At 36.9% G+C, this 15,250-nt stretch overlaps 3 protein-coding genes across 4 annotated transcripts in view; all 3 read right to left on the bottom strand.

Moving 5' to 3' along the window:
* Positions 1 to 1,282: 1,282 nt before the first annotated feature.
* On the bottom strand, positions 1,283 to 9,322 carry sephs3 (selenophosphate synthetase 3). The gene is made up of 8 exons (XM_056449157.1): positions 8,881 to 9,322; positions 7,721 to 7,824; positions 7,529 to 7,636; positions 5,511 to 5,665; positions 5,244 to 5,334; positions 5,029 to 5,128; positions 4,626 to 4,838; positions 1,283 to 3,527 (listed from the first exon to the last, which is right to left on the bottom strand). The coding sequence occupies exons 1-8, from the start codon at positions 9,179 to 9,181 to the stop codon at positions 3,253 to 3,255; spliced, it is 1,347 nt and encodes a 448-aa protein (XP_056305132.1). The 5' UTR covers positions 9,182 to 9,322; the 3' UTR covers positions 1,283 to 3,252.
* A 714-nt stretch (positions 9,323 to 10,036) lies between these two features.
* On the bottom strand, positions 10,037 to 13,351 carry ssr4 (signal sequence receptor, delta). The gene is made up of 6 exons (XM_056449988.1): positions 13,203 to 13,351; positions 12,743 to 12,861; positions 12,581 to 12,655; positions 12,115 to 12,204; positions 11,269 to 11,334; positions 10,037 to 10,487 (listed from the first exon to the last, which is right to left on the bottom strand). The coding sequence occupies exons 1-6, from the start codon at positions 13,252 to 13,254 to the stop codon at positions 10,383 to 10,385; spliced, it is 507 nt and encodes a 168-aa protein (XP_056305963.1). The 5' UTR covers positions 13,255 to 13,351; the 3' UTR covers positions 10,037 to 10,382.
* Positions 13,352 to 14,893: 1,542 nt separating this feature from the next.
* ikbkg (inhibitor of nuclear factor kappa B kinase regulatory subunit gamma) overlaps positions 14,894 to 15,250 on the bottom strand; it is a 24,548-nt gene continuing 24,191 nt past the window's right edge. For both annotated transcript variants that reach the window (XM_056449217.1, XM_056449218.1), the window contains one exon: positions 14,894 to 15,250. This exon is cut by the window's right edge and continues 360 nt beyond it. The gene's annotated coding sequence lies outside the window, so the exon portion shown is untranslated.

The following is a 15,250-nucleotide window of genomic DNA, read 5'->3' on the forward strand; positions in this document are numbered from 1 at the left end:
TTTATGGATAGATTGCACGGCCATGACATTTAGCCAAGAGCACATAACCACTACAGCCAACCCATTAGGCCTTACTGGCAGGTACATTTTTTAATGGATGTCAATAGAGAATAAGGTATTTGCAGAAGTATGCTGAAGGACTTTCAATTTTACCGTAAGCTGGGTGAACTGTATGCTGTTTCAAAATCAGCACGTTTAAGGTCTGTTTTCATTAAAAAAATCAGCAATCTCCACTGGCTGAATGATATCAGATATAAAGTCTCAGAATGTACAAGAAGCACTGCATTAAATTACATTTTTCCATGCCATGTCTTTAAAACATGAACATTTATTTTACCCCAGTATATATTCAATGGAGCTTCTGCGAAAGCCTAATGCTGACAGGCGCATGCATGTAAATGGCTTTTCATCTTGTTTTACGCTTGAACAACTAAATAAATTCTGAAGTCTGTATAACTGATTATATTTTAGTTACATTACAACATCAATGCTGTAAAAGTAAGCCTATAAAATGAAAAAAAAAAAAGTCACATTAACCATTCACTGGAAGTTTATCAGTATGGAAAGAAACACTAACTCTGCATATATCCTATAGTCATCAATAGCATAAGGGCTAATCTTTAACATGTTTGCCCTTTTTCATGTATTTTTATATTTATTGTTGGTAAAATAGCCGTTGTACTAGGCAAATAAAATTTTTGATAGGTTGGATACAGTGTTTGACGCTTATAGTCTCTGCAAACAGTGACTGACTGTCACAAAACTCATAGGAAGTTAATGGACTTCTGATCAATACTGCAATGCGACTGGTTATGAAAGGCATACATGATTCAAGGCGGCAAGCACTGCACTCTCATCTCCCAATGCAAGTATTAAACCTCTGCTACTAATGAAGGGGGGCTCCGGGAAAGTGAATGGGAACAAATGTTCTTAGATGTTTTCTGAGCTGGGACGCGAGGTGCCATCAGAAACCTATTCTCCAGCACTCAGCTTCTTTCTGCATGATCTTAACAAAAACGGCAATTTAAGCAACAAAGACTCTTATCCTAAATGTTATGCATGTCATAATTAAATCTGCATCTGCATATTGGAAGCTGACAAAGCTAAAAAGCACTCAATTCTAGTGTCAATATCTGCATTTGAGTGGTTAACTGAAGCAGCAATGTTGAGACAAGAAAAAAAAAGCAAAAATTCTTGGCCAAAGAACTCTGCTGACACACTGTGGTGAAGTGCATACAGTACATCCCATCGAGATCCAAAACAATGAATCAAAAACACTCAGTTTAGAGAAATTACAGGTTTATTGAGTCACAATGTTTAGCGAATGAAAGCTGCGATGAGAAAACTAGAGCCAGGTGAATGAATGGACAGATCAGCCTATCCTCTCCTTTCTAACATCAACCTCACCCGTCCCATGAGCTGGGGTTAAAGAGAGAGGTGTCATAAAGAGGACGCCGGACACTGCTGTTCTGTTGCACACATTCAAAAGGGCACAACTGGCATTCTGGGCCCTCACCTGCTGGACCAGAGAAAGCTGCTCAACCCTTTCTCTGATACAAGCGGGAGAACCAGACTTCATTTATCTTCTCTCATTCAGTCTGCTGATTTTGAGCAGAGGAAAGAGTTAAGACCGCACGCAAATCATCCATTTCATTCATAATTATCTGCTTCCCCTAAAACCATGACGCATGTTGTGCATATTCTATTGAACAAAGAACCAGTCTAACTTACTCTAACCAGCGTAAGCTCATCGTATTCAGGAGAATCACCCACTGGAGAAAACACTACGCTAATTTCACCAGGCATGTCAATGTTACACAGATGTCCTATTAAAACTGGATAATTCAGATGTGGACAGTACAAGATAAACACATGGATATATGAAAAGAAAAGGAAAATCTGTTGAAATTTGGATGACTGCATTTAAATCATTGACACAAAATAAATATTGATTGTACCATTAAATATCTCAATTTAACCAACGTCACCAGGATACATTTGTAAAAGCATGTGCAGATTTGACATGCTTTGTCAGATGGCTTAAACGAAAACATTTTGATTGTCATTTTAGGATTTTTGTGTTGGATTGATCGGGAACTCATTGGAATGTTTTCTTAGGAAACCTGGCTTCATTTTAGCATGTGGCCACAAACTGCAGAACCTCATAAAGAGGAAACAATTAAGCTCCGGATAAGATTTCAAACTATTTTCTAGCAGGGAAAAAAATAGTCATCAAAAATGTCTCCAGTCAAACATTTTTAAGGGGAGGAATAGTTTACCCAAAACTTGTTTTTTATTCATCTTTATGTTCCAAGTCTGTATGCTGTTATTTTTCCGAGGAACAAAAAATAGTTGAGCCTTTTTTCATATAAAGCCATATTACTTGACAAGTTATTAATATGTAAAAGTATTTTCACAGAAAAACATGTTATATTTTTACTCAATATTTTTGGATGTGCAGTACATATATATTTTATATATCTTCTTTTACTTGAGAAGCACACAGAGAAGAATTTGCCTAAATAAACTTGCCTTCCAAAGTTGTCAATTGTGTGTAGAAGAGCGAGTTATTTCAACAGGAAATGTCGACTTTCTTTTCCCCCTTGACATTTTGTCTATTTTAAGCATAAATGCAATCTTAATTCATGTTCATTTAAGAAAGCAGTCATCACTATGCTGTGTTTAAAGGTTAAGATTTTAAAAAATCCCTTTTTGCAATGGTTGGTTTTAAAAACATGGACCCCAGTGAAAAGAGCCACTTTGCATGATGTATTTATAGTCTTGGTCACTATTTGTTGTATAAAAACCTATAGTGTGAAATTCCTTATTTTGTGTTTCACAACATATCAGCACATAGGTTTAAAGCAACATGAGAGTGAATAAATAAAGGTTTGGGTGAACCATCTACTTACTGAACAACTGGTAAACATGAAAAATGGCTCAGCCTGAAGAGAAAACAACAGAGTGAAGGGGGTGTGCCTGAGCTGAAGAAAAGTATGATAGATGTAAATACATTTGCTTGTTGTCCATTCCATCTCCCACCAGGTAGATTAAAACATTTTTGGTCTGTTGCTCTCAACCTTTTGGCTGAACAGGGGGAGGAAATGGACAGCAGGAGTTAACCACACATTGTGCTGTGCTTCACACAAACACAATGAACGCACACATACACACACATTCAAATCAATCATTCCCACTGAGGATATAATGAGGGTCAGGAGAAAAGAGACCCTCTGTGGCTGTGTGCAGTTCTTATGTCAGCTGCACCTCAGGAGGACTGGCATTATTGTTGCTCCCCTCTTGCACACTGACCACTGAGCCACGGTACGGGACCTCTATGATCCGAGGTTTGTCAATGATGCGGGCGCAGCGATTGCCCTTCTCCACGATGCCAATGATCCAAGCTTGTTGCCCATCGCCCACCCCTCCGTCCTGCCCCACGGCTCCCAGCAAACCCACGCGACTGGATTTCATCTCTGCGCAAAACCGGGCTGCCTGCTCCCGTGGCAAACAGATCAACAGACCACCTGAGAGAGGCAGGAAAAAGATGTGAATCGAACCAAGGGCTTGAAGGAAACTCTACGACTAGGAATGCCTATTTCAGGAACGTCAATAAATGTTAAAATATTAATACGGAAGCAACCAGACCAAAGGAGGCTTTAATGTGTTTTTTTTTTTTACAATTTTGTTTTGAATATTATTTTTATTTTAAAATTAAGACTGCCATTTAGGATGGTGCTGTGAGACTGATGGATAAATAGAGGTTTTATTATGATATCGAAATGAAATTTATAATTATTTACAAAGAAATGACCCAAAACGGTTTACGTTAAGTCTTTAAGTTTCATTATAACTGCAAAGGTTAGACCATCATCTACACTGGACAAAAGCAAAATTAGCTAAATGTTCACCAACTATAAATACCTTGTGTAATATATGTAAAGAGATGGACAGTCAGATAGACAGATAAATACACACACGTTTTGGTCACGTTCTAAACTTGGCAATTTTTTTTTTTTAATGTTTTGCATGTACCTTTGTCCTATTGTTGGAATATTTGGTTTAAATTACAGATTCCAGTTTAGACAATAATACTAAAAGTCTTATATTGCTTCAAATGGACTCCAGCAAAGCTTGCAGTCAAAAAAATGTTTAATTATTTTGCAGCCAGTGCTGACATATATAGAGCAAATGGATCCCAACATAATATTTGTGGTTTGACTGTTGATTATTTGTTTCCCACATTTTTTCTTCCCTTCATTTTATTTGATTTTTTATCTATATTGTTTCTTAATCTTTTTTTTTAAACCTTTTGTCATTCATTTTATATAATGTACAATAGATAAGTAAACTTATAAGGGAACTTGTATTTACTTATGTATGGATGTATGTATATCATGACATGATGTAAAACAGATTAAGAATGTGCATAATATAATGTATAGAAATGGCACCGTGGTGCTCGGTTGGAGCAAATATAATTAGTCTCTATTTTTAAAATCTTTTTAAAATTGTTGCTTTGAGTAAAATGTCAATAAAAAGATCTGAACACAAAAAACTGCAAAGGATGAAAGAAGGTTATATGATCATTTTTAAGTGTGTGTGCTTTGAGCTGTGACTCTCACCTGATGTTTCGGAAGATGTGCCCTGCAAAAGCCCAAACAGGTTTCCACCAGCTTTGCTGATCGCAGCCATTTTAGAGATAATGGGAAGGTTGTGAATGACAAAGGCAACATCGTTTCTCTGCTGCTTGGCCAGATTCCGTGCATGACCAATGATCCCAAACCCGGTGATGTCTGTGGCAGCATGTGCATTAAATTTGTGCATTAAGGCAGCAGCTGGAGAGAAAAAAAAGAAACATTTACAAATCATTTATAAACAGCTTTCCTTTACTTCATCGTTTTAAAGTACACTCAAGAGGCCATTTTAAATACTACAAAGTTGCAAAACCATGTGGAGTGTGTGTGCTGAATATTAGCCCCAATGTTGATATAAATCCATGTTAAGACTGCTTATGCAACGACATACCAGTGCGATTGAGGGTGGCCATATTGAGCATAGCCTCCTGATAGGCTTGCTCCACTTCCTCCCTGGAAATCACCAATTTTATCTTATTCCATTTCTCAGGCTGAAAAAAAAAGAGATATACATGTGATTGCAGAAAAGTAATACAATGATGTGAGGATGTAATATTTTCAAATTCTACACAAAAATAGTGGAAGAAGTTGCTATGATATACTTACTATATCCAACCACTGATGGGCATTCACTGCTACTTGAGTTCCCAGAGGTTTAGTGAGAACCAACACATCCCCAGGTACAGCACCATCAGGGCTACATATATATTTAAACAGACATGTGAGAATTTACTCAATGAAAACAAATACTGAACGGTCACGCAATGAATATTTGCTTTCATAACTCATACATGTTAGTTTAGAAAACTGGTTCATTCAGATCCAAGTGTGTGAATTTGACTAATTCACGAGAGAGCAGACAGAAACACTCACAAGATGAAATCATTGGGCTGGCAGACTACAGAAGCTACGCCCCCGATTATGATCCAGGGATTGACAACTGTTTGTCCTCCGGTGACTGAAGTCCCGCCCTCCTCTGCCGCATCACGGAAACCCTTCATCATTAAAGGCATCACCAGATCTCTCTCCTGAGAAAACATCGGCAAGCAACACATAAAATTAACCACTTAGCCAGGGTTCCCCAGGTCAAATTCTCACTGACTAAAAAATGAGCTTTCATGACCCATCCACCTTATTTTTCACTTAAGAGCACAGCCATTGTATCTTAAAGGTAACTTAAAAGATTTACGATCTCATTCACTTCCTTTAAAGAGCCCCTATTATGGGTTTTTGAGAATTACCTTCCACGCAGTGTGCAACACAGCTCTAAGTGAATGAAAACATCCAGCTAAGGGGTTAAATCTGAAAATGTACTGTGTTTAAAAATGTAATTTTTAAAATAAAAGATTCGACTCAGAGTCGTTTAAAAGATTTGTCTGTCATCCGAATCTTTTGCCTGTTCGTGTCGACGTCGACACGAAACAAAACCAAATAAAAACTACCGGATCCAGCAAAACGTGAACACGCCTTTCCCTTCAGACACTAGCAGAGTGCGAGGGACCATGGGATTGATCATGACGTGAAGATTACTATCACTGAGAGATGGCCAGACATGCGGCTGTGGGGAATAAAGGGTTAAAGTTCATTTTCACAACACCACAGTATAGCCAACTGTGTGCTTTGTTTGTTCCTGTCATTTTTCTAATGATTGATACAATAACCTACCCTGCAGTGTGGGATTCGCCAGCCAATTGTTATTAAATGAAAGATCAGCAAGGTCTACTAATGTATGGGACTTTGTCTGTAACCGTTACAAAGTTTGTATGGACCAGTTTCTTCTTCCTCCAGATCCTGTAACTTTCTCCGTTCTACACAACGTGAAGTGTGCTTAAAATGGTTGCCTCGTTTTCTGTAGTAGGTAAAATATGTGTTTAATTGTGTATTGTACCTTGTAATTGCTCTGCGCAGCTTGTAATCACATATCTATTTTAGACCAGTGCTTGTCTCTCTCTCTCAGGGTAAATTTTATGGGTCTATTTCACATATCACGTGTAAAACTACGTTGAAAACACGACGCATGCTTCCTTTACTGATTTAAATGCATTTTGTGCTCGCGATCTCCTGCTGTTTGTTGCTATGGCCACCACCAGCTGTTCCTACACATGTGCAACTTTTGCCACTGTGTGGATTAACACTAAACATGTATCCTTGTTATTACTTGGGGTTGTTGTGAAGAATAGAGTAATATGCTGGTGTTTAACTGCATTGCTTTAATGCGTTCCTGCATTGGACTCACGCATATACTCTGATCACTACTTCATAACCGTAGGGGGCGTTTCTCTCCGTTTCGCGATGAACACAGTGGACCAATCACAACAGACTGGGTCATCAAAGCAATCAGCGCAGATTAGCCTCACACAAAGGAGGGGTTTTGAAACAAATGAATCCCTGAACAACTCATATGGGAGTCATTGGGAAAATAAGGGAAAAATTAATGCCTTTTAAAAGACACTGAAAGTGTTTTTTGACCTTGCATGCATATCAGCTTGTAGTTGGAGACCCCCAAAATCAAAATATGACCTTTTATAAAGCATAATAGGGGCTCTTTAAGTTTTAGCAAAGCAAAACAACTTATGCTGCTTAATGTTCGAAATCATATTTTAGTACATTTGTTTGCCAGTTGACAAGTGGGAAAAGAATAAAATGGCATGAATAAAAAGACTAACCATAACAACAAGCAAAACATATGAAAAATAACATGAAAAAAAATGTCCATTACTTGGACAAAAACATATAAAAATTCTGTGACTTTCAACGTCTGGAATGAAACTTTTATAAATAAACGATATTCCAAATATAACATGACCCGTGGAAACCCTTCTCAGCTTTCTGAACCTGCAAAGATACGTGCAAATATTTAAATGAAATCTATGCAAAAAAGGGAACTTCACCTTCTCGTTCATCTTCTGACTGACACTGAGGAGCATGAGCATGTTGTCACATTCTGTGATGCCCATGGCGTACAGATCACTCAGGACATTTGCACAGGCGATTCGTCCCTGTAAAAAAACAGAGATGAGCTTCATTCATACCGTATTTGAGGTGCTTAGAACATTTCCAAAACATTAACAGAGTTCACCCACCATCATGTAAGGGTCCTCCACTAAAGGATAGAAGAAATCTGTGGTTTGGACCAGGGATAGACCTCCATGTCTTAGTGGGATCACACATGAGTCCATTCCAATACCTGAACCAAGAAAGTACATTATTATTATTTTTCATTGACATCAATTACATGTGAAAATGCATATTTAAATAGCACATACTATAGTGATTAAAAATAACTTTATTATAACACTGAGTAAGAAACATTTTTGCAGGATTTGTAATTTTTTCCCCAGTGGTAAGCATTTACTTAAAACATAGGTGCATAGTTCACTTCTCTTTTAAATGACTGGGTTATAGTTAATGGTAGTTCTAAATTAACAGGATGAATCAAAGGTTAAACAAAGTGCTTAGCGGAAGAGATGTTTTCTGATCCTTCAAGGCAGATAAATGATGGTTTTCTAAAATACATTTAAAAAAATTTATTGAATGACTTTGCAGTTTTATGTTTGACATTAGAGAGATTACAACATATGATATGCTGAATACACAGAACACAAACGGTTGTTGGTGTGTTTTGCCAAATTTACCGGAAAAACGTTGCAGCAAACTACTGCATACAAACAGGTCTGACAGTAGTGATAACCAACCGGTTTTGCAAAGACAATAAGAGCCTTTTAATTGTCAGTTTTTACAGCAATTCCTGGAACTCATTTCCGCGAATCGGTTCTTTTGAACAGTCTGTTTCCAGAAGGCGGTTCACCAAACCTATTCAGCGCTTTATTATTTTCATTAGGGGTCAACATATTGTTTTTTATGTGAATAAATGTTTTAATTCAATTTTGTAAGTCTATCATGCAATAAGTTTACGTCGTGTTTTTGTTTTTTTAACAAAAACTTTCACTTAATTGGCGTAATAAACAGCCAAACCCTCACTTAAATGATCTTTCTTCAGAGTATCAAAACTGTTTCGTGTTTGCTGTATTTTCTTGCCATTTATTGTATTGTTTTAGCATTGTTTGCCTTCTATTTGACACTTTGGTCAACCTTGGTAGTAGTAAGATGCTATATAAATAAAGGTTGGTTGATTGATAGTTTCTTGGTTCAACTGATTCGCTGAAAAGATCCGACTCAAAAGAACTATTCCCGAATCAATGCTTGCTGTTTGACAGCGTCGGTGTGACAGGTCATACTTTACCTAGTCGAGGACCCTGAGCAACTGAAACAAGCCCGAAATCAGCGGTTTCGTCTCCAACACCCGTCCCCGAACCGTCGTCCTCTCCGGGCGGCCGGTCAGGCTCCAGTCCCTGCAGGAGTTTGAGCAGAGTCTCCTGCGGGACTTTACACCCTCATCCTTTCATATCAGAGAAGGCCGTGAGTCTGAAGCCGCGGTCTAGGCCATGCTCCTCCGGGTTCAACGCCTGGTATCCCGCCGGGTAAAAGACTGCATACCCTCCTGCTCCGCCAGAGTCCCCTGACGGTGGCTCGGAACCCGACATGGTAAAATCAGTATTATTTATTCCTCATGCAGACGAAGAAAGAGGTGCTTAAAGAAAAGGTGAGGCGTTCACGAAACAACTGGCTGAAAACAACAGATAGCGTGTTTGATGTACACGCTTGGCCCTTGAACACGGAGTATAGACGCGCTTGCGGACTAAACCATCTCACAATGCTGAGGGGAGAGGGGTGTCACTTTCAGACCCATGCTAGGAAGTTTGTCGCTAATAGACAAGTTACTGTTGGAATTAAGTAAATAAGAAAGAAACTGCGTGAAAAATCATCTTGCACCAAACTAAACCGTCGCTGGCTCGTTTTGGACTTGCTTGTTCAGACTTAATCTCCCTCTAAAAATGAAAATGGCACAATCTTCTATTGTGAGCTCCCCCTATTGTGGTTCTACCATAAAGGTGCGTCAGACGGTTGTGCGTTCATGCAAATTTACAAAAAAGGTACTAGAGGCAAATGACGTGCTTCTTTTCATTCCTAAGAATATTGCAAGTAGTTTGTAGACACTTACTAAATTAATGTGTGAAAAGTGGCTTAAAATATAAGTTAGAGAAATAGTTATGTGCAATCATGTATACACACACTTGAATATCTCTATAGTAATATTTTATACTGTACAAGCTGTAATCTAGTCCCCAACCAACCCCTACCCATGACGCTCACAGAAAATTTAAGAAATTTTAACTTAACCATGATTTTGATGCCTTTTGGTTTAATACAAATCATATTCAGATTGGTATGCCCACGTCATTGTTTCCATACAAACTATACATTCAAGCACACACACACAAATATAAATATAGTAAAAGTGATCAACTAAACAAGCTTCAAAAACAAGCCAGAAAAACTTTCAGAAAAGTTGTTTATTCCCACATTCAATGAATTTCATCGATATTTGGGACACTCCAAAAACACAGAACTGGACGTTGATGAGGAGTCACAAATGAATCACCTCAGAGCTTTTGAGGTTTAAGCACAAATGGAAAATTCGGTCCTTAATTTGACAATATCAGATTTTAAAAAAATTATAAAAAAAACAAAACACCACTTTATAATAATTGTCTTTGTCCATACTTTGACCCGTGTCAGGTTTTAGCTATGATGTCCGTGGCAGTAAAATCTGCATATTAAATGTCAAATATGTTATTTGCTGAAGACCTGTTTGAACAATGGAAATGGACAATTCTTCTCTTCTTAAGCCTGGATGGCACTTTTGGTGCTGTAGGCCAGGTAGTAAACCAAAATGCCAATCAGTGCAGCCAAGACCTCTGTTGACACCCAAGGACCATTCCACGCACCCTGAAATTCAAAAATACATTAAAAACAAGCACATCAAGGGGCAAATCTGTAAACTAGTAGTAGAAAATGTGTGAAATCCTGTAATAAGGCATATTATTTAAGTGCTGATGTAATGTGTTACCTTGTTTGTAATTTAAATTTAGTATTTTGTATCTGGTTCGATTTTGTTGAATAAATTAAGCTATAGTTGCGAACTTTAATTATGACATCGAGATTATATTATATAACGATATATATTATGATCCCGATATATGAAGTGTATAAAAATGGATGTGAAGCAAAGCAGAATTGGCATGAAATGCTAGGTGAAACACCAACAAGGCACAGGTACACGGCTGATTCATGTATTCCCCTAATTATGAGTTTTAGCTCCTGGTTTAAGGGAAAATAAGGTCATTTTGAATTGTTAAATTTGTTTAGGATTCATTATATATATATATATATATATATATATATATATATATATATATATATATATATATATATATATATATATATATATATATATATATATATATATATATATATATATATATATTTAGTGTTTCAACTTTCAGGATTCTTTTGTGTGTGTTAGTTTGTTAGTTTTCTCTCGTTCTCACAGTGATTCATGATGCTATATTGTGTAATGGTTCAATGCAATGTGTCCAATAAACGAATCGTGAACCATCAGTGGAAGATTCAGTCATCTTTTTACCAGGACGCTACAGTAAGAACTTATTTCATTTTAAGAACTTGGGTGTACTGTTTGTTGTTGATGAAGATCCGCATGTTCACTCACCCTGTGATCCACATTGACAGAGAACAAAGGCTTGATGGCATCGACATCTTCATTGTTTCTTTGAGCCTGGAAACACATTTAGCAGAAACATTAAACAAATTCTTCTGTGTTCATATTTATCATGCAAGATTCCAAAACAACAATTCGGTCATTTTTCACATTCCTTACAGTATTCCAAACCTGCACTTGCTTCTTATGCAAAAAGGATGTTGAAGAATTTATTGGTTATTAAAGATTTCTGGCCCCATATAGTTCCCTTATGTGGGGGAAAATTGTGTGTCTAGCAGAAAAAAAAAGCTTCAGTGAAGTGGAAGGTGAATGACAGTATTGTGTTTGGTTGAGCTGTCCTTTTAATAATAATAATAATCACTTTAATGCAAAATATGCAAACAAGTTTACTGTGAGGTTAGAAACACTGACTATTTTAGGTGCTTCACAATAGCGGGCTGTGATAAATACCCAGTTAACATGCCTCTACTCTGTTTGGTGCAATCTTTCGTCCAGCATCATAAGTACTGTAGTTTTTTCCCTGCACAAAATCCACTATAAAACAGATGTGTTCAACTAAATCATAGGCGTCAAACAAATTCAAATGATAAACCTTTAAAAACAGACCTGCTGTGAGCTCAAATGTTATCAATCGATTGGATATGATTTAGTTCACAAGTCTCAAACTCGATTCCTGGAGGGCCGCAGCTCTGCAGTTTTGGTCTGTTTTAAAGGTTTATCATTTGAATGAAAGGAGTATTAACTTCTAATACCCAACTGTTGTGCTTCATTTTTCTACCTTCACAGGTTTGGAATGACATGAGGAGGAGTAATCAATCACTCCCAAATTTCACAAACCTTTCGTAGAGTGCTGTAAGACTCTTCGTCAAAGAACTTGACCTGATATGTGCCGGAGCTTGCCTGCTTATGAGGAACACTCCATGACACCTGGACAGAAAAAATTACAATAAGTACAAATCAGTGGAGCAGTTGCTACAGGTATGGTTTACCCAAAAATGAAATTACTGTCTTCATTTACTCACACTTGACTTGTTTTTTTTTTGTTGTAAACAAAAGATGAAATTGAGGAATGTTTGAAACTGATAACCACTGACATCCCTGGTAAGAAAAACTCATATACTATGGAAGTCAATGGCTAGTTTCTAAAATTCTTCAAAATATCTCTTTAATAAACTCAAACTGGTTTGGAACAAGTCAAAGAATGAGTAAATGACAGAATTTTTGTATGAACAATCCCTTTTAAAAGGTAAAGGAAAGTGACTTAACATTTACTGCTTGTTGTTAAAAACTTAAGTCCCCTTACCTGGTATTTGCCAACATCTTGGCCTCTGGTCACAGGGAACTGCTTGCCATTGACATCAGCATACAGGGCGACGCTCTACAACACAAGCCTGGTCAGTCGACTATCAGTGTTCATCATCACATATGTTGCATATGTCAGCTCACCGACGGTTAATTCACTCACCTGAGCCCCGTTTGCACACGCCAGACTCAGTTCAACGATGAACACAGTCTCGGAGGAGATGAGCGCGTCTGTCGTCGTGTATGAAGACGGAGAAATCACCGGGTCTGTGCAAGTCTCAGCTGTGGAAAGAAGAAAAACACAAGTTACCAACAACAGCAGCTTAATCAGAATCAGAAAGAGCTTTATTGCCAGGTATGTTCACACGTACGAGGAATTTGTTTTCGTGACAGCTTCTACAGTGCAACAGGATTAGAGACAGGGAAAAAACAGATAATAAATATATATATAAAAAAAATAGAAGTAGTGTGTGCAAATGAAATCAAGTAAACGATAAAGAAAAAGAAACGGAACTGATTCAGTGTGTGTTAGCATGTGACATCTCATCGCTAGCGAATCTAAACGAATACCTGAGTGAATAGTGCTATATATCTCAAAATAAATAAACGGAGGAGCTAATTACCTGCACAGAAGCTCAGACAAAGAGCCAGAAGAGCTGTTAATACTAGCTTCATGTTGATCTCCGGCCTGTTGGTTGAATCTCTACTCACTCAAACCTAAAAAGAGAGCAGTACTCGGGTCTGTTCACCCAATGAAACACAGACAGACACGTCATCTCAGCGGAAGAATGACGTGTATGAAGATGTGAAGCGAGACCCCTGCTGAAAGCCGCCGGTACTGAAGTCTTCCTTCGTGCCTCTCTGGAGAGTTTAAATGAAAAGGATTGTAATACAAAGTTAATGTCAAATTGACTATTATTGATTCATTCATTTTCCTTCGGCTTAGTGCCTTTATTAATCAGGGGTCACCACAGAGGAATGAACCGCCAACTTATTCAGCATATGTTTTACGCAACGAATGACCATCCAACTACAACCCTATACTGGGAAACACCCATACACACACACACACACACACACACAAACTTACTACAGCCAATTTAGTTTATTCAATTCACCCATAGCACATCTTTGGACTGTGGGGGAAACCGGAGCACCCAGAGTAAAACCACGCCATCCTAGAAACGTCAACTGACTCAGCTAGGACTCGAACCAGGGATCTTCTTGCTGTGAAGTGACAGCACTAACCACTGAGCCCCCATGTCAGCCAAAATGACTATTACTAATATTAAATTGAATTATTTAATTTAACTAACGGTAATAAAGGAGTTTGCTTATATTCTTTGTGCATATTACTTTTTAACAAAAATAAAATGAAGTTGAAAACAGTCTAAAAATCTAGTCTAGAAATTATGTGAAATGTCAGGGAGAATATATTTTTTTATTATTATTATTATCATTAATAATAATAATGATTGCTATCGCTTTAATAATTTTCATTATTTGTACATTATTATGAGGTCACAAAGAACATGAAAATAAAATCATGATGATGAAAATAATGATGGAATATTCACATTAAATGTACATATTTTAAACCAAACCTATTAAGAATGGCTTCACTCATGCAAAAATTAAATAAACTATGCTTCATATTTTAATGACAACAAAATAAAATTTATAAGCAAATATTTTGATGTATGCAATTAAATCGGCTCAGTTCGATTAGATAACACATTTTTATTTTGCACCAGTAAATTTGCACTGCATTGTGTTGTATTTTAAGGTTTATGGTTATAATGTATACAGTGCTCAGCATAAATGAGTACACCCCATTTTGAAAATGAATATTTGTATCCATTTCTCAGTGAACATAGGAAATTTATTTTGGTGCATTTAAACAAAACAGATTTATTAAACAGATATATTTATTACAATAATATTTTAGTCACTGAGCAGCTTTAGAAATTGAAAACATTTACAATTAAATTCAGGCTAAATATTGCAAAATAAATGACACCCTACAAAATTTGAACTGAAGTTTTCATATTTTTTTGCTTCTCTTGATTTTTCCTATTTTTTAAATTTGTATTTAATATTTTCTATAACATATAAATTTGGCTGTACTAGTTTTCGGACCGTTATCGTAAGTTATTTTGTTAGATAAGCTCTATATTTGGCTTCAGTGCTAACTAATCTAATGTATATGCACAAATATAACATTGTATAGTTTCCTATTAAAAATATGAATGTAAAAGATAGTGCGGAGCGTACTCATATGCTGAGCACTATAGATTGTCTCTTTTGCACACGGTTTGAGTGTCTCTTACATGTATTTTTATTTAAAATAAGCTAATTAGTAGATCCCTATTATATTCATACTTTTATTGAATCTCTCCACAACAATAGTCTGTACAAAGTTGATTTTTCTCTCATATTCACTTCGGCTGATAACACACAATAATAATATTAATAATAATAATACAGGCGCTCTTGATCAGTAATAATCAAGAGTGCGCACATCCAGAGAAACAAATACCACTGGTGTAAAGGAAACATTGTCACTGTCAGATGTGTGCAGACGAAAAGCAGACAAACATTCACACGTGCAGTACATTACACTATGCTGTCACAGAAAGGCAGTACAGATGAGCTTTTTTGTTTTTAAAAG

This window comes from Danio aesculapii, chromosome 23, assembly GCF_903798145.1.
Source record: "Danio aesculapii chromosome 23, fDanAes4.1, whole genome shotgun sequence".
NCBI lineage: Eukaryota > Metazoa > Chordata > Actinopteri > Cypriniformes > Danionidae > Danio > Danio aesculapii.